A 26,056-nucleotide genomic window follows, 5' to 3' on the forward strand; every position below is an offset into this window, starting at 1 on the left:
TTATTGAGATACGTCATTTTTAGAAGAATTGTAATTTTAATTATATTTTAATCTTCAATGATATAAGTTTTAGCTTTTTAATTTATAAAAATAATTTGATTATTTTGTAACATTTAAAACAATATTTCTTACAAAAATTATTTTTAACAATAAAAGGGATTTTTTTTATTATTTTAAAGGTAAAATAAACTGGCCAATTGTCGGATGTTTGTATATGTATATCTTACTGGTTCACACTATTATTTGAATAGTACATTGGACAAAAGGTTTTTTGGTATGTTTGTTTAAGATATGAAATAACATTTCCTTGAATTATGGTTCTATGATTATTATTTCTAAAAATAATATTCCTATATGTGTTTGAGCAAAAATTAAGTTTTTTGAGAATGTTTTCAAAATTTATTTAATTTAAAAATCATTAAAAACAATCCGAAGTAGTGATGAGAAGTTAAAGTTACCTGAACTCTATTAACATTCATTCTTTTAAACATGAGATTAACATTCATTCTTTTAAACATGAGATTAACATTGAGAAAAAATAATTAGTAACCAATATTTTCTAGGAGTAGAAAATATCAAGAACAATTTTTAAAACTTAAAACAAATGAGGGGTTCTAACATTTCCAATATATTCTCTCATTCCATCTTTCCCTCTCCTTGGACTAAAACATAAGTAATATAATAGAAAAATTTAAGAAAAAATAATAAGTAGAAAATGAGAGAGAATAGAGACAGTGTGAAGGAGATAGTTGGAGAAACCATAATGCTCTTTGCGTGCAGTATATGGTCATTCACGTGCAATATCTGGCCAGGCTTTCCACATTGCTACATTCCAAAGTGGATAAGAAAACACGTGTATGTGAGTATTGGAGTGAAGAGAAATGAAAGAATGGAATGGAAAGAAAAGAGAGATGAATAATTACATAATATATTCAATAATACTGAAAGGTTAAATGATGGTGATGAATCTAGGTATTGGTGGTGATGTTGATAATGGGATGGTGTTGAGGACAAAGGGAAAAAAATATTAAATTAATTTTCAAAAATATAGATTAATAAAATAATAAAATTAATTGCAATAATAATAGTAATATGAAAACAAAAAATTTAAAAGATTAAATGAATTGCAAGTTTGTCTAAACAATTTTGAAATTAGGTTTAATGTATTTTTTCGTCCCGTATTTTTAGGAATGAGTTCATATTGGTCTCTTAATTTTAAAAGCGATCATTTTAACCATTCAATTATTCAAATAGAGTCACATTTGTCCTTACCTTCACAGACGTTAGTCGAAGTAAATTAAATGCATAGATGACGAATACGTGGATTATTATTAGGTGACTTGTCATTGATAAAACATAAATTGAATAAACATGTTAGTCAAAGTATTCACCTCATAAATACTCATGAAAATGATGAAGAACTGTGAAGAACTATGACGAACGAAGACAACTAATTTCTCAAATGAAAAGAGAGAGAGAGAGAGACAAGTATTCTTGTAACGTTATCTCTTCTCTTCGATTTGGGTTATACTCGTTTTTCATGTTTCACCCATTTCTAATTTAAGATATTTTTGGGTTTTCATTTTTCGCCCATTTTTGTCTTAGGTTTTTAAATGTTGATGTGTGGTTGTTAACATTAAATTTGTTTTAGGGTATAAAGTTAGTTTTAGGGTTTTTTCGGTGACTTAGGACTTTGTGTTGGTTCTGATTCTAAATGTTTTATTTTTAGGTAAAATATGGATGAATTTGTTCATGTAATTATGCACTATGGAGGTTCATTTGTAGATGCCGAGTTGTCTAGTTATGAGGGATTAGTTTCAGATGTGAGATGTGATGTAGATAAGTGGAGTTTTTTTTAGGTGTTAGGGATAATTAAAGACCTAGGATATAAGGAACCTGGAACAATATTTTACAAGGATTCCACAACTGGTATGTTTACTTTGAGTGATGACATAAGTGCCCAAAAGATAGATGATTTATGTAAGGTACATATGAGTGTTCATATGTATGTATAACATTGGGTTTCTCAACCTGATTATTATGATGGTTCTATAGAGGATGAGACTACAAAACTGGATGATGTTGTTATCCTTGATGAAGAAGATGTGATTATAAAACTGGTTAATGAAGTTGTCCATGCTAAAGGAGATGGTGCTGACTTGAATGTGGTTGATAATTAGGATGAAGCTGACTGGAATGATGCTGATAATGTTAAAATAAACGAGGTTGGTCTTAATGAGGGTGAGGTTGGAGGCACAAATGTTAATGTGAATGAGACTGATAAGAGTGAGGTGAGACTGGAGACACAAACGTTGATGTAAATGGGGATGACATGAGTGCGGGTGAGGTTGGAGGCACAAATGTTGATGTGAATGAGACTGATAAGAGTGAGGTGAGACTGGAGACACAAACGTTGATGTAAATGGGGATGACATGAGTGGGGGTGAGGTTGGAGGCACAAATGTTGATGTGAATGGGTCTGACATGAGTGAGGGTGAGGTTGAAGGCACAAATATTGATATGAATGAGGCTGACATGAGTGATGGTGAGGTTGTAAGCATAAACGTTGATGTAAATGAGGCTGACATAAGTGAGGGCGAGGTTAATGATTTGGATCTTGTTGGTAGTGAAGCAAATGATAGTGATGATGTGAGTGTTCATTATGATAATGCTTTAGATGTTGCCTTTCAACACTTGGATAAAGGTAGTGACAATGATGGTCTTATTGAAGAGGATATTGGAAATCTATTGGGTTATGCAAAGGGTACTAACAAAAAAAACATAAAGGAAAAAGAGATTTTAATGAGGGTGAATGTGAAGACGATGGTGAGGAGTTAGAGAGTGGGTGTGAAACTAATGATGAAAGTAGTTGTAATAGGAAGAAGTATCATCTTTTCAAAATGCCAAAGAACATGTCAGGCTATATAAATGGGAATTAGGAACCTATTTTGCTACAAAAACTGATTTTAAGGAGGAAATTACTACATATGCAGTTCAACCAGACAAGGATCTTAAGTTCTATAAAAATGTCAAATAAAGGGTGAGGGTGATATGTAAACAAGGGTATGAGTGAAATGTCTATTATGGAAAATTACCAAATGAATATTCTTGGCAATTGAGGAAAGTGGTGGATATTCATAAGTGTAGCAGATCATACAATGTGAAGATGATGACTACAAAGTGGTTAAGTAAAAGAATTCAAAACTCCTTGAAAGATAATCCAAATATGAAAATCAAGGACGTCAAGGAAAGATCCCAAAGGAAATAGAATGTTGGTGTAAACAAGACTAAGGCAGTTAGGGCTAGATGTGCAAAAAGAGGATTGGTTGATGGTTCCTTGTTAGAATAATATGAGAGAATTTATGACTATTGTCAAGGTTAATGTTCAACCTGTTCCAGAAAATGCAGTTGATAAAAGGCCTCACTTCCAAAGGCTATATATATGTTATGCAACATGTAAGGAAAGTTCCAAACTATGCGACCTATAATTGAACTTGATGATTGTTTTTTGAAGGGTCTATGTGGAGAAGAAATATTGGCAGTCATATGAAGAGATCTAAATGACCAAATGACGCCAATAACCTTTGTAACAATCGAAGGTGAAACAAAGGACAATTGGACATGGTTTTTGGAAATACTTATTGAGGGTTCTGGAGGTAGAAATCAATGTTGTACTTATACATTTATATCATATCAACAAAACGTATTTGAATTTTCATATCATTTTATGTATGCTTATAATGCTAGGTTAATGACTATGTGTTTTCATATCATTTTGTGTTTATTCGTAGGGTATGTTGCCAACTATGGATGAGTTGTTACCGAGTGTGGAACAAAGGTTTTGTGCACGTATCTGTACAATAATTTTAGAAAGAATTTCCTAGAAATAAATTGAAAGAGATTATATGGAAAGCTGCAAAGTTAACCTATCCATAAGCTTGGGAAAGGGAAATGAGAAAAATGAAAAATGTCAACCAAGAAGCCTTTAAGGACATGATGAAAACACCACCTAGGTTATGGAGAAAATATCAGTTCAAGATAAATTCTAAGTGCGATTGCTTGATGAACAACATGTCAGAGGCCTTCAATAGTGTAATTATTGAAGCAAGTGTTAATCGAATAGCGACACTGCTAGAAGAAAAAAAAGGAATCTGGAGCAAGAAGAAGTTGATGGCTCTGATCATAAAATGAGGAAGACTGGAATACATATTAAATGCAGTAGGTGCAAGAAAAGTGTTCATAACAAGGAAACTTGCATGTATCCACCTCAGGTAAGTCAATCTCATGCAACTCAACAAGGTAAATCTCAGACAACTCAACAAGGTCAATCTAGAACAATTCATACTCAACGTCAACAAGGCCAATATCACGTAACTCATGTTCAATATCAAGCAACTCATACTCAATCTCAGGCAACTCAGGCTAGTCAAACACCAAGTATGACAGGTAGATTAAGACCTGCTAAAATAAAATCACAGGCCCAAGCAAGTGGATCAAGAACTTTAGTCAAGAAGTTGAGCATTAGAAGGCCAGCAAGAAGTGTAGGATTACCATATTCTACAACCAGGCTAAATGCAACAAAGAATGTGCAGGCCCTACAGCTAGGCCCACTTCATCTCAAACTAGCAAGAAAAAAAATAGATTTTTATGTTTTATGTTTTAGGTCTCTTTTGGAACCCTGTTATGGTGAAAGTTAAATTTAATGTTATGATGTTTTAGGTGTCATTTGGTACTCTCTTTTGGAACCCTTATAGGGGAATCATGTTGATGTATTATGTTATCTTTTGCTACTCTATTTTGGAACCCTTTGTAGTTGCATCTCCCTACTTCATTAAGGGGGGACACCTATATCCGGTTATTTTTTGCATGTCTTATCAATTTAATATTTAATTTACTTTCGATTTATTGAGTCTCCTTCATGATTGTACTTCTCGTAATCAAGTTTGAAAAGATTCGTTTTTAGAAGCATAAAGCTTTGGTTTGGTTTGATCTTGATCGTGATGTTTTTGATCAATTGCATGAGTAAGTAGAATGAAAACCATTTATGTTTTTGACTTGAGTTTGATTCAAAGTAAAATCTCAAAGTACCTTTAAAACCATGAAAATGTGAGATTTTACATGTTTTATTCAAATCATAGTGTTTACACACATTTTATGATTCTGATGAAATTGGACAAAAGCAAAATTGGGACATTTGATTTGAATCACTTTTTGCACTTTATTTTAATCATTTTCCTGATGTCCACTTTTGTTTGATTTGATTCAAATCAAATTTTGAAAATGATTCAAATCACAAACTTTTTCAAGCTTTTTCAAGTCAGGACTATTTCATTTAGTTCAAATCAATTTTTGTACATGATTCGAATCACATGACTCATGATTCGAATCACCCTTTCCTTCAATTTGAATCAACTGGCACTATTTCAAAATTCAATTTTCCTTTTATTCCACTTCTCTTGCTCATTTGATTCAAATCATATATTGCTCTTGATTCGAATCAAACTGACTTTTTCAACCATTTTTGGGCTTAATCTCAAGCACATATAAAACCTTTTTGTCATTATTTCTCATATAACATCTATCATTCTGATCATAATTTTCAGTGTGATTTTAGTGAAAAATCAATTTCCTCTTTTTTTGAGTGTTCAAAGTCTTGCAACGAAATTATTGCATCTTTAACTTCTTTTAGTTCAAATCTTGATAACAAGAGATTTGTAATTGATTGAAGGAGACGCAACATTGAAACTAATTATTATTGGAGATATTGTTGAGTTTTTTAGGTTGTTACCAAGATTGAGGTGATTGTCAAAGGTGGTGACAAATTCCATTGAAAAGAAGTATGTTATTCTCTCCATAATTGCGTTAGTAACGATTGTGTGGAAGACTATGGATAAGGCGGAGTTCTTCTCAAATCTTCGAACAATACACCGCTCAAGGAATTAGTAGGATCAAGGGGTTGATTTCTACACACGAATGTTTGGAGAAGAATTGGTGATATTGGAAGATTCAAGAAACTTAATTCGAGTAAAGATTACGTAGAAGAATTTGACAAGTGTGTTGTATACAAGTCAAAATCCAAATTGGAGATTTATTTTCTCAGTTGTATTGTGGATTGGTGATTGTTTGAAATCTTGGAAATATTTGTCAAATAACAAGGAATTATGCAAGTTCCAATGTGAAACCATTGAATAATACATGTAGGAAAAGCGAGGACGAAAGCTGAAGCACTATAAATCTCGGTGTTCTCTCTCTCTCTCTCTCTCTCTCTCTCTCTCTCTCTCTCTCTCTCTCTCTCTCACACACACACACACACACACACACACACACACACACACACACTCTTGCATTTAACTTCATAGTATTTGCATGCTTAGGTTTTTCAATTTCATCTTATTATATCCTTCATTCATTGATAGTGATTTATTACATAAGCATTAGGTTTTGTTGTAATTGGATAACTTTTTAAGCAAGGTTGGTGATTAATAATTTGAAATAAATTGACATTAGAATTCTATCCATTTAGTCATTGTGTAAACACTTCTTGTGATTTACACAATTGAATCAATCCACACCTTGTGTTTAATCACATTAATCTTTGATATTTGTGAAATAATCTGTGGTAACTTGATCAAAATTCAAACTGTGTAATTTTCATTTTCGCATCAAACCTTCTGCTCACAATTACTTTTGAAAACACTCTGATTTTGAAAAATAGCGATTGAATTTTTAATTGGGTATGTTCACCCTCTATAGACTATTTTTCTACTTCCATACTCACAACCAACAATTGGCATCAAAAACTGGTCTTTTGATTGTGTTTAATTGACATCCAAAAGTTTGTGAATATGCACAAAGATGAAAATCCTAAGGGAACATATAATAGAACACATGTTTTCAATGAAGAAAATTATACTTATTAGAAACTGACCATGTATGTACACTTGTTACCGGTTGACAAAAATTTGTGTTGTATCGTAACTGCGAGACCATATATTCCCAAGCAACCCATTACGGAATGCCAAAGTTCACAACATTAATTGGGTCTGACACGGAGGGGGGGGGGGGGGTCATGTTAAGGAACACAGTCATGTCAGGGAACACGACCAACTCATGTTCTTCTCTGGTTTTTTCTATGGGAGTGCCTTAAGGTCCAACACGACCCTATGTCAGTTGACACGGTCAGGTCGTGTTAGTCACAAATCTTTTGTACTGAGATTTTACTTGAACACATGATTTTCTGTCTTTTTCATTTTAATATTGCATGATACTTCCTTATTAACTAAAATTAACAAAAACATACGAAAGCGCATAAAATCAAACTAAAACAATACAAACACATAATAAAACAAGAATAAAATAAGCAAAAAACACCACCTATTTTTCTCGATTTTTTACCCTTTTTTATTTTGTCGGGTTTACACTTTCATTTTTATTTCAATTTACTTCCTTTTAAGCTTCTTCCTAATGAGTCCCTCCCCTTGTAACTTTATTTTTTCCTACAAAATTAAACAAAATAAAACAAAAGTTAAATAACAAAAACGTGGGTTGCCTCCTACAGAGCATTTTGTTTAACCTTGTTTGATGTCAACAGTCCCTGAGTGTCAGACACTCATGGTGGTTCTTTCTTGGGGCTCCATGCCTACTTCTCCAACCATTTTCATACTTACCGCTCCCCTTTTTCTTCCTTTTATGGGGTGGTTGGTACTTCTCAATATATTTTTTATTCATTATAATCTCATCATCCTTTTCAACCCTCTTATCTTTTCCACCCATGTTATCTTTCTCACCTGATTTATCTTCCTCAATCAAACTGGGGGGTTTTATCACAAGGCTTTACTACCTCAATTAAATGACACGAGACCTTCATGTACAATTCTTTCAGCATAATGGTCATTATATATTCTATCCTCTCCTTTCATACTTCCATGCTTAACCTACCTCTTTTCACATCAATGATTGTGTCAACAATGCATAAAAATGGCCTACCAACATTGATAGACACCTGTGGGTCTTCCTTGATATCCATGATGATGATATCAATGGGTATATGATATACCCTACCTTAATAGACACATCTTCTAATACCTTGATTGAGTACTTAACTGATCTATTTCCAAACTGCATAGACACATTACTAGGCTTCTTTTCTCCTATACACAACCTTTTACATATAGACATGGGCATCAGGCTAACGTTGGCCCCTAAATCGCAAAGTTCCCTATCAAAACTCATGGTGCCCAGTTGGCACAAAATGGAAAAACTTCTCGGATATTTCATTTTTGGAGGCATGTTTTTGGATTACCATGCTAGTGGTGGCCACCATGGCTATAGTCTCATGTTTTTTTAACTTCCTCTTTTAGGAGAGGATTTCTTAGAGGAATTTGATATACGTTGGAATTTGGGACATGACCTCGGTGAAAGGCACATTCACATAGAGCTTTTTAAGCATTTCTATGAATTTTGTGAACTGAGCCTCCACCTTGGATTTCACAATCCTTTTTAGACTTGTAGGGAGGAGGATAAATATAAGGTGCTTCCTTCTCCTCCTCTTTGACGGCCTCCCTTTCAGGTGGTGTCAGTACATCCTTTTCAATCTCTTCTTTTTTCTCACTAATACTCTTTTTTTCCTCTATCCTTTTCTCAATTGAACTCTTAGACATTTTCACATGTACCCAACCTCTCTCAAAACTTTCAACATGTTTTCCACTTTTTGTAACTACATAGTTTACGTGTTCCCTAAGATTTTGCTCGGGCTGACCCAGAAAAGAACCTTGAGAGACTGACGTTGAAGCTTGTTGTAGTGCTATTTGGAATATTTATGTCTCAATCATCTTATTGTGTGTGGACATGGACTCAATTTTTGTGGTCAGCTTCCTAAGCACCTCATTTGTATGGAGGTTGTAGTTTCTTAAATCATCATTTTGTCGAGTTTGTGTTGCCACAAAAATCTCTATTATGGACTCTAGGTTAGACTTCCTAGAAGTTGTGCCTTGTGAGAACCCAGATGAACCCACGGTGTTTTGAGTCTAATTGTTCTTATAAGAGAGGTTGGATGGTCTTTTTACCCCAGTTTATAGGTATTCGAATAAGGATTATCCCTCTAATTATTGACATAGTTAACCGTGTCATGGTTGGATCCTCCAACTAAGATCATTTGACAATCTCCAGCAGAATGTCCATTCAACCTGTAGACCTCACAATAGAGGGTATTTGGGGTGGTGGGAGCTACAAAAGCTATAGATGCGAGTGCAGATGGGGCTACTGCCAGATTTTCAAGATTTTGTTAGAGTGTATCTACCTTCGCCTTCATGTGCTCAAACTGACTAACCTCACAAAACCTACCCTTTTAAGGGGCTTTAACACTTTTCTCTCGGGTGTTTCCCCATGAATGGTGGTTCTTTGCCATGTCCTCGATCAGATTATAAGCTATATCTCTTGGGCTATTCATGAGCGTGCCACCGATGGCAGCATCAAAAGTCATCCTCATAGAAAAGAGGTGACCATTGTAAAAGATATGTATTATCAATGTAATACTTCGATCATGTTAACCCATTGTAAAACTATCCAATTGAATACACACGTTGATGATATTGATGAAGACATTAGCTTACTAACTACTTGAATATTTCTTATTCTTTAAAAAGTGAATCATCTTCCCTTTGTCCTCCCCTTTTGTTTGAAATAATTGATTTCATCTTTTTTTTTTCATTCTTGATAAGAGAAAATACTAATCTAGAAAATTCTCGAATATGTCATTTCAATTTTGCAATTGAAATTGTCTTACTAACTACTTGAATAATTCATAATTTTCCATTCCATATTACTATTTATGTAAAATTTACAAAAGAGATTTTATAACCATCAGGGGAGTATTAAATAATCAACAAAGCTACTCACATAAGTGATCTACTGTAAACTCCTGATCTAATTTATACATGGATAAAATTAATCCAGAAAACATGATCAAATCCACCTAAATTTTTTTATAAAAAGGGTTACTCTTTCCATCTATAGGGGTGTTTTTCCACCCTTGTGAAAAGTCACCATTGTCCTTATCATTCGGAGATGCATCTTCGGACACACCTAAAATCACACTAACAAAGTCGTTGCAAGTGAGAAACTTTTATTTTTATTCAAAAAAAAGTTTGGAGATGCCTCTCTGAATTCCAGAGATATATCTCTATAAAGTGTTATCATATCATCCCTACCTTCATTACTTATCATCTTTAGTACATGTCTCTTCATAAAATATCATCATTCTTTTCTACTATTATTTCATATAGTGCAAGTCTTCACCATATATTGGATTTGCTACCCCTATATCTTCTACATATATTAGTCTCATACCTATTGTGAAATTGTGAAATTAACCATCGACGACATGGTTTTTTAAACATAAAAAATTAATCAACCTTTAAAGCTTGACCTATCTACTATCGATCTCAGTTTTACAACATCCTTGTACCTTAATTTCATTCATGAATGACCTGGTTCCAAAGTTTGACCATATCTATTTTCATATGTTTGGATGACATTTTAAAGGTGACAACATTTTACGGAGATGCATCTCCGAACATTTTCTTTGAACAAAATAGGGTGGATCTCATGCATGAAGGGCATTTTCAGGTTTGTAGAGGTGTGAGACGCACCCTTAAGTGTGAAAGAGCATTCCCCTTAAAAAAATCGAATTTTGGATAAAATCGAGCTCCAACCCAAAAAACTCACTAACCCGCTAATCAAATATTTACTATTATAAATTTAATGATTTTGATAATTTTAGTCTCTTGAACATATACTATTTGAGTGAACGATGACTTTAACTAATTTTGAATATTTCCCTCTTTAGTTATTTTGATGTGATAGTATTTTATGATAATTTTTATTAGTTAATGTAATTATTTATTATTTTATAATATTAAAAAATAGTAAAAAAATGTTATCTATTTTTTTAAGAAGATAAAAATGAATAATTTTTATGAAAAACATTTTATTTTTTTGGAAAACCCACTACTTAAGGCAGCCCAATTAAAAAAATAAAGCAGCTAACTAAAATTGTTGGCTGTTTATAATTCCAATATCAAAATCCATCCATCCTCCTGATAAAATGTCTCCTTCTGATTCCAATTCTAATTCCTACCGACGTCACTCTAGATTCGATCCAGAACCCAGGTCTCTCTCTTTTCTTGCTACCTATAACCAACGTTTTATGTTGTTATGTTTTACTTTTGGTACTTGTTTTGTATGTTCACTTAACCTGATTATTAATTTCTTCATTTCTGGTTTTTGGCTTTATATCTGTCTAACCATCATGACCAATACTTGATTGGTTCTTGTTGTATTGTAGCCCCAAAAGATACAGAAAACATGTAAAACAAGAAAGAGACAGAACAAAATCCACTTCTAATGTTGAAAATCCAGGCCACAGACGTCACCAACCAGCTGATCCTACTCAAGCTCGTCCAAGTTCTGGCCAAATTAAAACTCCTGGTGAGTGTTTTTTAACCAGTTATGAATATGTTTTTAGCATTTTGGTGAGGATGATTGAAACGATTGCAATATTCCTTACATTTTATGTTGAGACAAATTGCTTTTTTTTATTTATTGCAAGCTACTTGTGGTGTTTGTTTGTCTCTGAATCATGTCAACCATATATAAGAACAATTTACTTATAGCATGTTTGGTTTGCCTTTTGAAAGAGACAAAAGCATTTCTAAAGGTGTAGAATTGATTTTAGTGATTTTGAGATGTTTGGTTCTTCTAAAATTGATTATGCTTCTAGAATTGATTTTACTTAAAATTAGAATTTATAACTTCTGAATTAAAACGTATTTTTTGTACTGAAATTTATTGTTCAACTCATTTTTACAAAAATGTATCCGAACATAAATCAATTATGTTAAAATCAATTTTGTCCACCGCCAAACATTCACTTAATGTAATTATTCATTTTCATTCAAGAGCGTGGATGGTGGAAAGATATAAAGAATCAACATGATGAAAAGGAAGAGATAAGTCAAGGAAGAAAGCAAACAGAGAAGAAATCACAAGCTAAACCTGATGATAATACATCACAGAAAAGAGTCGGGTTTTGTGAAAGAAAAGAGTGTCAATCTCCTACATCAAGGAAAAGACATGCATTCCGGGATAAGAAGATTCTAGTGGACTCAGGAGATGGTAATCCAGCTGCCACTGTGGTTAAGTCAAGCCAGATTGACCATCCTCCAAAAAGAGAGGAAAAGAGAAGCAATCCATACAACATGGACAGAGCACACTACAAGGATAAGGGTTCTGTCAAGAGAAAGACAAAGGGGCAATGATGGCTATGGCAATTCCAGCGGAAGTGAAATATTTAATGGAAGACAAGGTTATCTTCCTAGTAAGACTCAAACTAAGAACTGGAAACATGATTCATAAGATATTTCTAAGCTCTTAAAGGTTCTGTAAATCATCCCCATTAACTCGGTTACAGGACAGTGTTCAGAGATGAGTGTCCCGGTGATTTCTGATCAAGGTTCCCAACCTTTTCATCATACTAGAGATCCTGTTGAATGAAACAACTGTCAGATTCAGCAAGGTTATCTGAATTCAGTCCGCACTGACTGAGTTGAGCAGGATTTGAAATAAGAATTGCCCTTTCGCTTCATTGGAGCGCAGAGCATTATGCAGCGGATTTTATAAACAATCAAATATTTTTTCTTAACTGTGACCATATCTAAAATCAGATATTATTTCCCTGAACTCAGTACATGATGTACATTCCTGTCTAAAATTTGTATTTCGGAAATAGTGTACTCCAATGATGTTGAACTAATTTGAGTAGAGATGAGTAGTTTCTCTCTTTCTTTGAATGCTATCCGGGTTAACACCTTCGGTAGAAATTCAGAATTTTAGTAACATTTTTGGAACTGTTATACTTAGCTTATCTCTGAATTGCCCAACTTCATCAACTAAAACAACATATATAATCTATCAAGTCGGGTTTTCAAGTTTACATGCTAATTCAAGTTTTAAAACTGCTAAAAACAAACGTGTATAAAAATTGATACTGTTGTAAAAGGCTCAAGTTGCAAATATCAAGTGAGATTGTGACAAACCAAAACATAAATGTAATTGAGTATATGAACCTCCCTGTCATATCATATAATTCTAATAAAAATTACAATCAGTATCCACTTTTGCAGTTATACAGATTTTGAGCGGCAAAATTGTAAATGTTATAATATAAGAGTTGACGAAATGACAGCAAATGTGTAAGTTAGCAAGTTCAGTTGCTAGCAGTATATAAAAATTAGGAGGATCAAGGATCACTTATATTAAGGATTTTCAATGCCCACTTGCACTTCACTAAGTGCATCTTGACTTCTGCTTCTAATTTCTATAGATTTCAATTACAAACAATACATAAAACAAGGAAACGATTTTTAAGAAAAAAAATTCAGCCCTAAGAGTGAAATTAAACCTACATGAATACTTAATATCAAATTACAAGATCTTCTATGTCCGTTAAGGGATCCGCATTTCCAAGAGATTTATCAGGTGCGTTAATCACCAACTGTCCACACGCACCACTTATGTCCTCACCCATCTGCTTCCGAACTGTTGTTCTAATATCATAGGTACCTCTTAAAATTTTCTGAAAGTTGAACACTTTCTGCTCACTAGTAGGTTTGAATTGACTCAATGTACCGATGGAGTTGAAAGGTATTAAGTTCACTACCTGTTTAACAATTAAGACCATATTCAAAAGGTTAATGACTCTGTAACTGGGAAAGCCGGTCATGTTTAAGACAAATAAATAGAGAGACATGTCTGAGTAAATTTTGTCTGCTTCACAATTCCACAAACAAAATTCAAGGATTACTTAAAATTCAGATTTCAGGAATTTCTGATATGATACCAAGTAAAATTTGAGTGTTTACCACTTCAAATGTCTCCAACAGTTTTCCTAATAGGTGGGCATGCTTCTCTTCATCATTCACACCATCAAGCATTATGTATTCAATTAATATTTTCTGCAGACTGAAAATAATGAAGATTCCAAAATCACTGAGATTGTTAAAAACACTTTAAAAAAAAAGAAGTTTACTATATACTCAGAAGTAGTATAAATACATAATAATTACCTTTTCTTTTGATATTCTTGCAGTGAATTCATTAGTTTTTCCAAAGGAAAAGCACGGGCAGCGGGCATTATCTGACAACGGATGTCTTGGGCTGGTGCGTGTAGTGAGACTGCCAAGTTCAAACCAGGCAAATCATTATGAAGCTTGTTGATAGCATGAATGATGCCAACCTATTGAAGATGCAAATATAACCTTCATAAGCCGGAAATTTCTTCCATTCAAGAACTTTTCCCAAAAGAAATTACATCACAAAATAATAACAGACAATGCAAATATTTGTTTTGATAAACTTATCTAGAAAATCTTATAGGAGAAAATCTTATAGAGAAGCTGATCAAATAAGCTTCCAGCTAAGCTCTTCTTGGAGCTTTTCTAAAAGTTGGAAGCTAAGAGCATAGTTAATCAAACACCACTTCAAAATTTAAAAATGTCTTATTTTACTCATATTTTACTCAAGGAAGTCTCATATTTTACTCATATTTTACTCATATTTTACTCAAGGAAGTCTCATATTTTACTCAAATAGTAATTGCTATGCTTAATAAAGAAAATATGGTTAGGCTGGGATATTCTAAGACAAAGGAAGTATATTGTATATCTTATTCAGTTCAACCTAGAGTTTTGACATGTAGTGCAAGACCCAATTAGTGGAATAAAACCATATTCTTGGAAGTTAACTTATGTCAGAAAACATAGAAAATAACAAGGCAAGCCCATAGTGTGTATTTTACCGTTGAGATGGTAATCCTTTTCAATGACAATTGAAATGGTGACCCAGTCATGATACGAACAGATTCTACCACAGCGGAATAGTTGTTCAGAGGCTCTCCCATTCCCTGTAAAAAATAGTTGATTACACTGCAAACTTGACATTAACTTCTACTATAGTGTACATGCAGCATTCAAAACAACTTTTGAATAATAGAATAGATATTTAAAGCAACAAATAGAGACGAGGAGGAGAAAAACGAGGAAATCTTATGCCATACCATAATGGTCTCAATGCTAACTTTTAACAGAGATGCAGCTTGTTAACATTTATTAGATACCATAGGAACTCAACAACATCTATTCAGTTATTTGGTTGATAAAAGATAGTGTAATCCTTGAGCAATTGCAGAAGCTAATCAATCAGGCAGTAACAGTTTCCTTTTTCATTATTTTCTACCAATTTTCGGTTATATACAAAAACAGAAGCAAAGAAAAAGTGTCAGATTTTCTAATTATTTGTGCAAGCAGGCATCAATGCTGAGCAGTTAGATAAGATTAGTACCTACCTATCAATTAGCATCATCAATAAAATTCTAGTTTTGAAACAAAATAGAAAATCACATATTGTCGTGTTTAAACTACAGAATATCATTATCATATACTTCAACAGCAGAGAAAGAAAAGGAAAACAGAAAGAAGATCACAATCAAATACACATATCAGAAAGAAACACAACTATTTCCAAATTGTATTCAACTAACAGTTAATTCGACCAAAATCTGCACTGGTTGTTAAAGCCAATTAATTAATTATCATAACCAGGGCATAAAAAACTGGGTGAAGGCATGAAAAATCAATTACCATAAAGACAACATTACGGATTTGTGCAAAACTAGAGGCATGAACCAATTGCTCCACAATTTCTCCAGAGGATAGATTACTTTTGAATCCCATACTTCCAGTTGCGCAGAATCTGCAACCCATTTTGCACCCTACCTGCAGAAAACAAAAAAGCATTGCATTACATATTATCTGTGCAAATAGAGTGATGGTAAAAACAGAAGTGAAAAAAGTAAGAAACAAACCTGAGAAGAAATACACAGAGTAGCTCTGAGACCACCAAGACGAGGTTTACCACCATATTTACCCAAACGAGTATCATATCTCATTATCACAGCCTCCACAAATTCTCCATTCTAACAAAAAAAATGAAAATTGAAACCCTAGAATCTGAAACTGTAAAAAGAAAGCAGAAAAATAAAGCATACATGAAGCTTGATGAGGAGCTTTGAAGTGAGGTTATCAGAAGAGTGGAAAACGGAGTGAAGAGTAGAAGAGAGAGGGGTTTTGAAATTGGAACGAAGGAAGGTATAGGCTGAAGAAGGCAAAGAAGGAACGTGTTTTTCCCATTCCCAATCACATGGTGAATTGATTTCGGTGTTACTGTTTCTGAGAGTGAGAAAGAGATGCTTCCATAGGATTGGAACGAACTTTGGGTCGATTCCAATTTTCTCGAATTCAGTTCTCAGTGCGCCGCCGTCGAACACCGATCGGATTTTCATTCTGCTCTCCTAACTTCCGATCGCCGCCTTCAGGAGAGGGTGGAGGGTTCTCTTTCTTTCTCTCCCTAATATCAAATACAAATGTTTTTATTCTACTTTTTCATAACATAATCAGAATTGAAAAATAACCCTAAAAATCTCAAAATATCTTTATTTTAAAAAAAAATCTCAGAATATCCCATTTTTAGGAAGAGACATCAATCCAATTGGCGATTCTTTTTAAAAATAAAATGGAGGCGTCAATTGGATTGGCTAGTGCATATGGTGCAGTCAATCCAATTGACGCTCATGTGTATCAGTTGAAAGGATACGTCTATTGGATTGACACCTCAGTGTAATGTATTTTTTTTTGTTAAACGGTCTACGTGATACATAATTTCGAAATATGATCAATTGATATTAATAAAAATTTCCATTTACACAAAAAAGCCTAATGGTGATGACCGAGATCACCTAACCGACCTCCGGTCCCACATCCCCTAGCTACCCTAACCCGTGGCCCTAACCCGCGTTGATGATTCACCACTGGTGTTTGAGCATCTGAGGGGCCAGGAGCGTCACTACCCACTACAGGAGATGGCCTGTTGAGATAGTCAGACAAATCGGCATAGTCTTCAGTATGCATCGAAGGTGTACCGCCATAGTTGAGTTCATGACCCATGCCATAGTAGTTGGGTTGTATTTGACTCATTGGTGGGCGACCGGGACGGTTGAAGGGAGACATGGGTGTGAATGATGCGTCGAGGAAAGGTTGGAAAGATTGTTGGGGTGTTTGGTAGAGATAGGGTTGTTAGAGGTTTTGATTTTGTGAGGTTTGGGCTTCTTGGCTATGGTAGGAGGAAGGGCGATTGGTGTTGAATGATCGTTGGGTGTTCTGGCTAAGGCGGCTTTGGTAGGGTGATGTGTTTGGTGCAAAACGATGTTGGATCTCTGGTTGATGATCAATTTGTTGGTGGTGGTATGGGGTATGCTCTTGGTATTGGGGTTAGGTATATGGCATATTTTGGTTGTATGTTTGTGTGTTTGTTTAACGGAAAATTTGACGAACAGGGGGTTGTGTGTATCCGGTCTGACATTGTTGTTAGGGGTTAGATGTTGAGGTGTTTGGTGTGTAAGTTTGTTGGCGTGGGTTGTACAGGTACATATCATCGGCGATGAACTGAAAACCAACCGATCTGTACCAAGACATATAAGTACGACTTGGTTTTTCTTCATTTGGCATCACTGCGTCAGTTAAGACATGGTCATGGCGGTGCTTCCATTTGCGACACTCAGATCTTGTGAAGCTTTGTCATGGATTGAAGTTCCATTGGTCATTATCTTTGTGCAGATGTCATTCTCCTAGGCTTGCTGGGGGATCTGGGATGTTTTGGGGAATACCGAACTGCAACTTCACATGATCATTGTTGTGCATCTCCACAGTTGTGAATCTTATTATTGTGTGCATGCAGTCCATACGGCTGCGTCTTCAGCGTTGACCTCATGGTCATGATCCAAATTTAGGTATGGACACCAAATGAACTGAAATGTGAAAGTAACTTGGATTATAAACTTGGTAGAAGAAGTTAACAAATTATAATGAAATAATGAGGTTATTATCCTTACGTCTGTCGGTCGAATGTGATCCAACAGATTGCGATACTGGGTAATACAGTGTCTAGGACATCTGTTATAACTCATACCATGTGTCGACCATCTGCACCAAAATCGTAAAAATATTAGTTAGAGATAATAATCGTTAAAGAAGTAAGTAAATATATAACAATTTAAACAACTTACTTTTGTGCATACGGGAATGTGAAAGGGTTGTTGTTGACGGGTGCTAGGGACGGTAGTCTTGACCAACCCCATGCTTGGAGTAAAATAGCACATCGAGAAAAGGTAGATGTGTCTTTGTGTGAGTTTTTACACAAAGAGCTATAAAGATAGGCCAGACAAGCGGATCCCCAACTGTAACTTCCTATTTTATTTACATGTCTTAGTAAAGGTGAATACATAATATGCATACTAGAACCACTACCTTCGAGAAATAAAAAAGAACCAATTAAAAGCATAATGTAATACCTAATTTTTATTATTCGAGCATCTTTGGTAGAATGCTCATCTAAGTGTAAACTGTTATAATATGACTTAAGGCGTGAAAGGAGTATACCTTGACCTCTTGAGTTATCATCTAACAAATCAGTCTTCAAGAGGTCCATGCAAATTGAATTTGCATAATTGGTTTTTACTATTTACAACCTTACCTTTAATAGGCAGTCCCAAAAGCATGTAGACGTCTTTTAATGTCATGGTACACTCACCGGTTGGGAACCAGAATGTGTGTGTCTCGGGACGCCATCTTTCGCATAAAGCAAGAATGAATTTATTATCCACCAACCAAGACATAATTTTGCTTATATGTCCAAAACCGGCGAGTTCAACATAAGGTTGAATCATCGGGTCCATGTGGACATATTCGTGGACCCGAGTACGGAACCTTGAAACATCCTATAAAAGAAAGAACAAAAAACTTTACTAAGTTGATATGTTATTAAAAGGCACTCTATTAAAACAAATAACAAAACCATCAAACGCTTACATAAGTTGTTATGTTTGCAACTGTTCCTCTGTGCGATTCGTCCATTGTGAGGATAAACATCTTGTCGGAGATGGAAGCGGTTGGTGCAGATGAAAGAGGTTGTTGCAGATGAAAGATTTGATATTGTAGAAGAAGAAGTGAGTGATGGTGTGGATGAATTTATAGGCAAAAGTTTGGAGTATGAAAAATTGTGTTTGCATGTGGTAGTCAAATGAATTGGCACCCATGTGCATTTTGTACATGGTGTCTCCATTCAAATTGGCGCCTACATAGATACATGCATGACACGCCTAGCTTTGGTTACAAGGTCTGCATGCATGCAAGGCATGGTGTCGCCAAATGGATTGGCGCTCATGTGCAAGGATTGTAAGGAGGCGCCAATTCATTTGGGGGGTGTGCTTGCATGTGTGACACGTGGCTTCCCTCTCTCTTGCATGCTGGACATGTCACGTCAGACTAGCTTGCATGTTTGACACACCATTTTGGACTAGCTTGCATGTGTGACACATTACTTCGAACTGGCTTGCATGTGAGACAAATCACTTACCTATTTAAGTGTCTTACTATCAACATCCAACACTCAACACACATTCATCTGCAGCAAGAAAATAATTTTCATCTGCACCTGAAATATTACAATGTCATTTGCACCGAAATATAGTGTCAATATTCAATGCAATGGTGAAACATACGAGTCTGAGTTATACGGATTTTATTTTCGAAACACCGATACCATTCGACTTACGATCAGGAGAAATGCAACCTTCTTGAATTTGTAAAAAAGAATACAATCCTATATAGGATCAGGTATTATGTCAAAGATCACGTATCAAACTCCAATATTTTTTTAGAACAATCAATGCAAGTTTTTCCCGCTTAAGGTACGGGATGATGAAGATGTTGAATACATGTTTGTTAGTCATGAACATTCAGGTTGCAGTTGTATTGAGTTGTATATTACTCTTTAACCATGTATACCATCTCAGTAGTCTCAAATAACCAGTCAGGATGAATCTGATGAATTTGATCCACAATGCTCAGATGATGTCAACCCAGAAGCAGAAGCAGAAGTAAACGCCGTTGATGAAGAAGAAGAGGAGATTGAGATACAGGTCGATCATATGTTGAACAACGACATTGAAGATGATGATCAACCACCGCCAATACATCTTAGTCATGTCTATAATCCGCCTCAACATATGACAAACATGCATCTGCATGATGATGAAACATCCAACATTGTTTTCTATAACCTGTATCCACGATCAGAAGGCGAGTTAAAGGTGGGAGACATGTTCCGCACCAAAGAAGAATGTGTGTGTAGGGGTGTGCATGAATCATAAACCAAACCAAATTGAACCATATATATGGTTCGGTTTGGATCTTAAAACCAATTTATTTTCTTAAAATCGGTTTATAAGTGGATCGGTTCGGTTTTAAACCGGTTTTTAACAAAAAAAAATAGTTAGAAAAAACAGTTTTAAATCAATTTCTTTAAAATCAATTTTTTATTTTCTTAAAAAAATCAATTTCAAAACCAATTTTCTAAAAAAAATAGTTTTTAAAACTATATTTTTAAAAAATCAATTTTATATCAAAAATAATTTTATTTTATTTTAACTAAATTTTTTATTTTCACTAATTATAAAATTATTTTATATACAAAAATATTTATTTTAAAAAATTACTTTAAATTTGATTTTTATAATCACCACAAATAATATCTCGATTAAAAATAATCTCAAGTATGAAGTGTTACATAAAAATGTTCATAAAATAAAATAATTATGAATCATATCTCTATAAATCATAATTGTTCATAAAATAAATAATTCATAAAAAAATTGTTCAAACTTCTAAAATCTCTCATAATTGTTCATAAACAAATTTTATGAGGTTTTAAAATATATATTTTTAAAAAAATTAAAAACATAAAAAAAACAAAAAATTTTAGAAAAAAAAATTGAAAAAAAATAAAGTTATATTCTTAAAAAAAAATTATTTCAAAAAATAAAAATAACTGGAAAAAAATTATTTTAAAAAAATTGAAATTGAAAATAAAACAATAATTTCTATTCCGAAATTATAAAAAATTAAAAAATTTTAAAATTATTTTTATTCTGAAAATTTGAAAAATAACCTTTTTGAAAATTAAAAAAATTATCAAAAAAAATTATTTAAAAAAAAAACATTTTTTACTGAAAAAAAAATACAAAATATTTTTGATAAAAAATATCTTTTTTATTTAGTAGAAAATAATATTTTTTTTTGAAAAAAAATATCAAATATATTTTTTTTGAAAAAAAACATCCAAATATAATATTTTTCGTAAAAAGAAAAAAAAATTCTGAATTTTATTTTTAAAATAATTTTTTATGAAATTTAAAAAATTTAAAATATAAAATTGATTTATAATGTGATAAAACATAAAAACAGACAAATATAAAGATTTAACGCATCGTAAAATTTGGATACCCAATAACAAAATCAAATTTTTATAATGGGTAACGGTTTATATTTGGATAATAAAATGGATACCCAAATTTTTATTTTAGCATTTGGTTTGGTTTTTTAAAAGTAGAACCATTTGGATACCAATTTGGTTATGGATAACCGGTTTTTTTGCACACCCCTATGTGTGTGAGCTATCAAAAAATTCCACATGAACAACTCTGCTGATTTTACAATGAAACGCACTGATTCGAGAAGGTATGTCATCGAATGTCGTAACATCCTTTGTAAGTTTCGGTTGGCTGCGTCTTACAAAAAGAAAAATAACTTTTGGGAGATAGCTTCAATAAACCCACCTCACAGTTGCATTGCAACTAACGTTGAACAAGATCACCGTAAATTAAGCGTTGTATTGATATGTCAAGACATTCTGTCGTTGGTTAATAAAGACTCATCAGTGAAGGTGAGTATAATTATATCTCATATCAAAACAAGATATAATTATACTCCATCTTACAAGAAAGCCTGGATTGCAAGGAAAAGGCAGTTGAACAGGTATTCGACAACTGGGAGGATTCATACAAAGAATTGCCACGGTTTTTATGGGCACTAAAAACATATGTCCCAGGAACTGTGACAATTATGGAGACATTGTCAGCAATGATGCCAGACGAGACTTGTGTTATAGATAATAGGATCTTTCACCGTCTCTTTTGGGCGTTTGACCCATGCATTAAAGGTTTCACATTCTGCAAACCTATTATTCAAATTGATGGCACTTGGTTATACGACAAATACAAGGGTAATTTGCTTATGGCGATTGCACAAGACGACAACAACAATGTCTTTCCCATTGCCTTTACTCTAGTTGAAGGTGAAACGGCTGGTGGATGGGGTTTCTTTCTTCGACATCTCAGAATGCATGTGGCTCCACAAGCCAATCTCTGTTTAATTTCTGATAGACATGCTGTCATTGAGAGTGCCTACAACAACCATGACAACGGATGACATGATTCTCCTTCTACCCATGTCTATTGCATTAGACATATTGCACAAAACTTCATGCGTGCAATAAAAGATAAGAATCTTTGCAAGAAGGTGGTGAATATTGGGCATGCTCTAACTCAGCCGTCATTTCAATATTATCGTGACGAAGTTAGACTGTCTAATGAAGATGCGGGAAGATGACTGAATAACATACCAGTAGAGCAGTGGACAAGGGCATTTGACGGAGGTTGTCGATGGGGCCACGTGACAACAAATCTTGTGGAATGCATGAACGGGGTATTCAAAGGAATTAGAAATCTGCCAATAACGGGCTTGGTAAGATCGACCTATTATAGGTTGGCTTCTATGTTCACATCCAGAGGTGAAAGATGGAGTGCGGTGTTAATGTTTGGGCAAGTATTCAATGAGTGTTGCATGAAAGTCATGAAAGAGGTGAGCATCAAAGCTAGCACACACGTTGTAACAATCTTTGACCGTCATAGGCAAAATTTCAGCGTCCAGGAAACAATGGACCACAACGAGGGGATACCAAATTTAGCCTATGTTGTTAGACTAAACAGAAGTTGGTGCGACTGTGGAAAATTCTAGGCCTTCCGCATTCCTTGCTCCCATGTCATTGCAGCATGCGCATATACTCATCAAGACGCTTACAACCATTTATCTGATGTGTACAAGGTTGTTACTGTCATGAATGTATATAATAAAAGCTTCTCGGTGCTATCAATGGAGGAATACTGGCCTCCATACGACTGTGATATAGTTTGGCACAATGACGAGATGCGTAGAAAGAAAAAAGGAAGGCCAAACAACACACATATCAGGACAGAAATGGATTTGACAAATAAAATGATAAGATTATGTAGTATTTGTCGTTAACCAGGACACAACAAGAACAATTGTCCCAATCGAGGAGCATCATCTGGATCATAAGCTTTTTGTAACATTGTATTTTTGTAACCTTCAATTATTATATATCATAAAGTTTTTGTTACAACGAGGTTCACAACAAACATCAGTACAAAATGAGCTAACTGAAAACAGAAATATTTCTAACTGATTATAACAATCAAAATGATGTCATCTCGACCAAACATCATTTCCCTAGCATCCCTATCAGTTTTCATTCACACCCAACCAAAGATATTGTCGAGTCTCTCAATACTTCTAATTTTTTTCCCTTATGGTATTTTCCCATCTAACCAATGAACCAGCTCCCTCATTAGTTGATCGAATATAGTGATGTTCCAGAAGAGCATCAACATTTGAGGTTTGTCTCTCGTATAAATCATCTTTCCGTATCGGCAACGAACACCAAACATGATTGTCAAATGATGAAATGAGATGTGGAAAAATGATTCATACAACACATCTATTTATAACAAAAAAAATTGCGTTTTACACTGAGGTGCCAATCCAATTGGCGCCTCCTTTGTGAAAATACACATGGACGTCAATTGGATTGGCTGCACCATGTGCCCTAACCAATCCAATTGGCGCCTCCACTCTATTTTTAAGAGGAGTCGCCAATTGAATTGGCGTCTCCTCTTAAAAGTGGGTTACTTTCGATTTTTTTTTGAAATCAGGGTTATTTTGGGAATTTTCTTGAAATTTTGGGTTATTTTGGTAAAATTTCACATATTGATCTATATTTGAATATTAATCAATTCAAAGATAAATAAATTGAGATTAACTGTTACTGTCAATTAAAAGTTTCATAATTAATATTTTAGATATGACTACCAAAACTAAACAAATATAAATATTTAACTGTTATGATTAACTCATACCGTAAAATCAAATAAATTTTTGAACAAAAAGTTATTCATTTTATCAATAGTATATTTTCGTGAACTAATTATTATTCTTTAAAAATGAACACAAATATTTTAGAGAAAGACGTCAGACGAGTTAATCCTAATTATGTTGTTTCTGTCTGCGTCCTATTAAAGGTCATATTCCATCACGAATCTTTCTAAAGAGGAAACATGGTTATGTATAATTGTAAGAAATCTCAAAGCACATTTAACGGTCATCTATAAAGAACTGCAAGCAACTTATTGATTCATTATTTTCTTTCCTCTATAAAAAGATCATGCGTCAAATCAAAATAACAAATTTCAAACACGATTCCATTTGTCTCTTCTTATTCATATATTGTCTTAATCGTTGGAATGTTAACCTTATAGGTACCCCTACTCCAATGCATCGAAGGCTGCGATCCACCGTCACTTCCGTTCAAACTTCTCATTTTTTATTCTGAGACGGAACAATGGCGTCATTTGTGGGAATTGACTCTTGATTCCTACGATTTCCACAAATTCACGTCCGTTATTTAACTTTTGCAATTCATAACTAAGTTGACTCTCATATTCCATATGTTGCCCTTACTCCTCTTGCTAACTACAATCCCCCATTTTAATTTCTATTAATTCAATTATCCACCAAATTCTATTATTTCCCTTATTTTTCTACAACCACCTTATTTTTAATTATTTCACTTAACTTAAAATAAATCTAATTAATTTCTACCATTCCCTTAACTCTCTCCAATACCCTTAAAAACACATATATTCTCCAATTATCCCAATAAAACATATAAATTAATTTAAATGATTTAGATAAAATATAACTAAATTCAAATAAATAAATTAATTGAATTCAAGGTGTCAGACATACCCCCTCCTTCGAGCCAACTCGTAGAATCGCCCAATCTGAGGGATTACCAACCATGATATTGGCTTCAGTCACGGTTTTGGCGGTATCAAAAACAGAACGAGTACCAACTATTTCGGCGGACATCCAATGGTATATATTAGCATTGGCCGGATCTATTAAAAAAGACCCTTATAGGCCAATAGGTCGGCTCTATGATGGTTATCGGGACTGGACCAGGACCCGAGATCATGTTCTCCATGTCACTCCATATGAGGAGCAATTTCAGCATCACTTGGGTCATGACCAGTTACTTCCCGGTATATTTTGACAAAGTGTCTGACACATTCTCTCGTTTGACGAACAACCTCAATTTGTGTCTCGGTCAAGACAGAAGGAGGCATAGGTCTCTCGACAAGATTTTCACCCCCGTTAGACTTTTCCGTAAACTGAGTCTCTGAAGAAACCCTAGAAAGAACTTCGTCTGGAAGATATTTTGCAGAAAACCCTTCCATATTTGAATCATCACTTAAAATGATGACTTCTGATCTGAAATCCCTACTAACATACGGGAAGGAATGCGATTCAAACTCCATTCCCGTTTTCGAAGATGAAAAAACACTACCCTCTGAGTCACCCTCGATATTAATAGGGTTACTATTCATCATAATAAAAATGCGATAAATACTTGAGTAAAAGTTGGGGTGAAGAGAAGGTACCTTGAAATACGAAGGCGAAAGCGTCGAGGCATGAAAGAGGGTCTAAATGTCGAAGCTTTAATGCTTTGAGAGTATGAACGTGCAACAAAAATTAATATAGAAGAAAAATGCTCTCATGTAAGAGGGAAGAACTCAAAGAGACAATGGAAACTTTGTCTACAAGATGACTAAACAGTATCTCCATAATCTCTCTCCATTTTTATATAGACAAAGGTAATCGAACAGATCGAATCAGAATCAGGAAACAAG

At 34.1% G+C, this 26,056-nt stretch overlaps 2 protein-coding genes across 2 annotated transcripts; one reads left to right on the plus strand and one right to left on the minus strand.

Moving 5' to 3' along the window:
* Positions 1–11,012: 11,012 nt before the first annotated feature.
* Positions 11,013–12,911, plus strand: LOC127076857 (uncharacterized). Its single transcript, XM_051018650.1, has 3 exons — positions 11,013–11,169; positions 11,345–11,487; positions 11,959–12,911. The coding sequence occupies exons 1-3, from the start codon at positions 11,105–11,107 to the stop codon at positions 12,315–12,317; spliced, it is 567 nt and encodes a 188-aa protein (XP_050874607.1). The 5' UTR covers positions 11,013–11,104; the 3' UTR covers positions 12,318–12,911.
* Positions 12,912–13,247: 336 nt separating this feature from the next.
* On the minus strand, positions 13,248–16,500 carry LOC127076856 (uncharacterized). The gene is made up of 7 exons (XM_051018649.1): positions 16,103–16,500; positions 15,920–16,030; positions 15,696–15,830; positions 14,855–14,959; positions 14,124–14,293; positions 13,920–14,019; positions 13,248–13,717 (listed from the first exon to the last, which is right to left on the minus strand). Exons 1-7 carry the CDS (start codon positions 16,394–16,396, stop codon positions 13,478–13,480), a joined length of 1,155 nt encoding a protein of 384 aa, XP_050874606.1. The 5' UTR covers positions 16,397–16,500; the 3' UTR covers positions 13,248–13,477.
* Positions 16,501–26,056: the final 9,556 nt, after the last annotated feature.

The sequence above is a fragment of the Lathyrus oleraceus genome, chromosome 4 (genome assembly GCF_024323335.1).
Source record: "Lathyrus oleraceus cultivar Zhongwan6 chromosome 4, CAAS_Psat_ZW6_1.0, whole genome shotgun sequence".
Classification (NCBI taxonomy): Eukaryota; Viridiplantae; Streptophyta; class Magnoliopsida; order Fabales; family Fabaceae; genus Lathyrus; species Lathyrus oleraceus.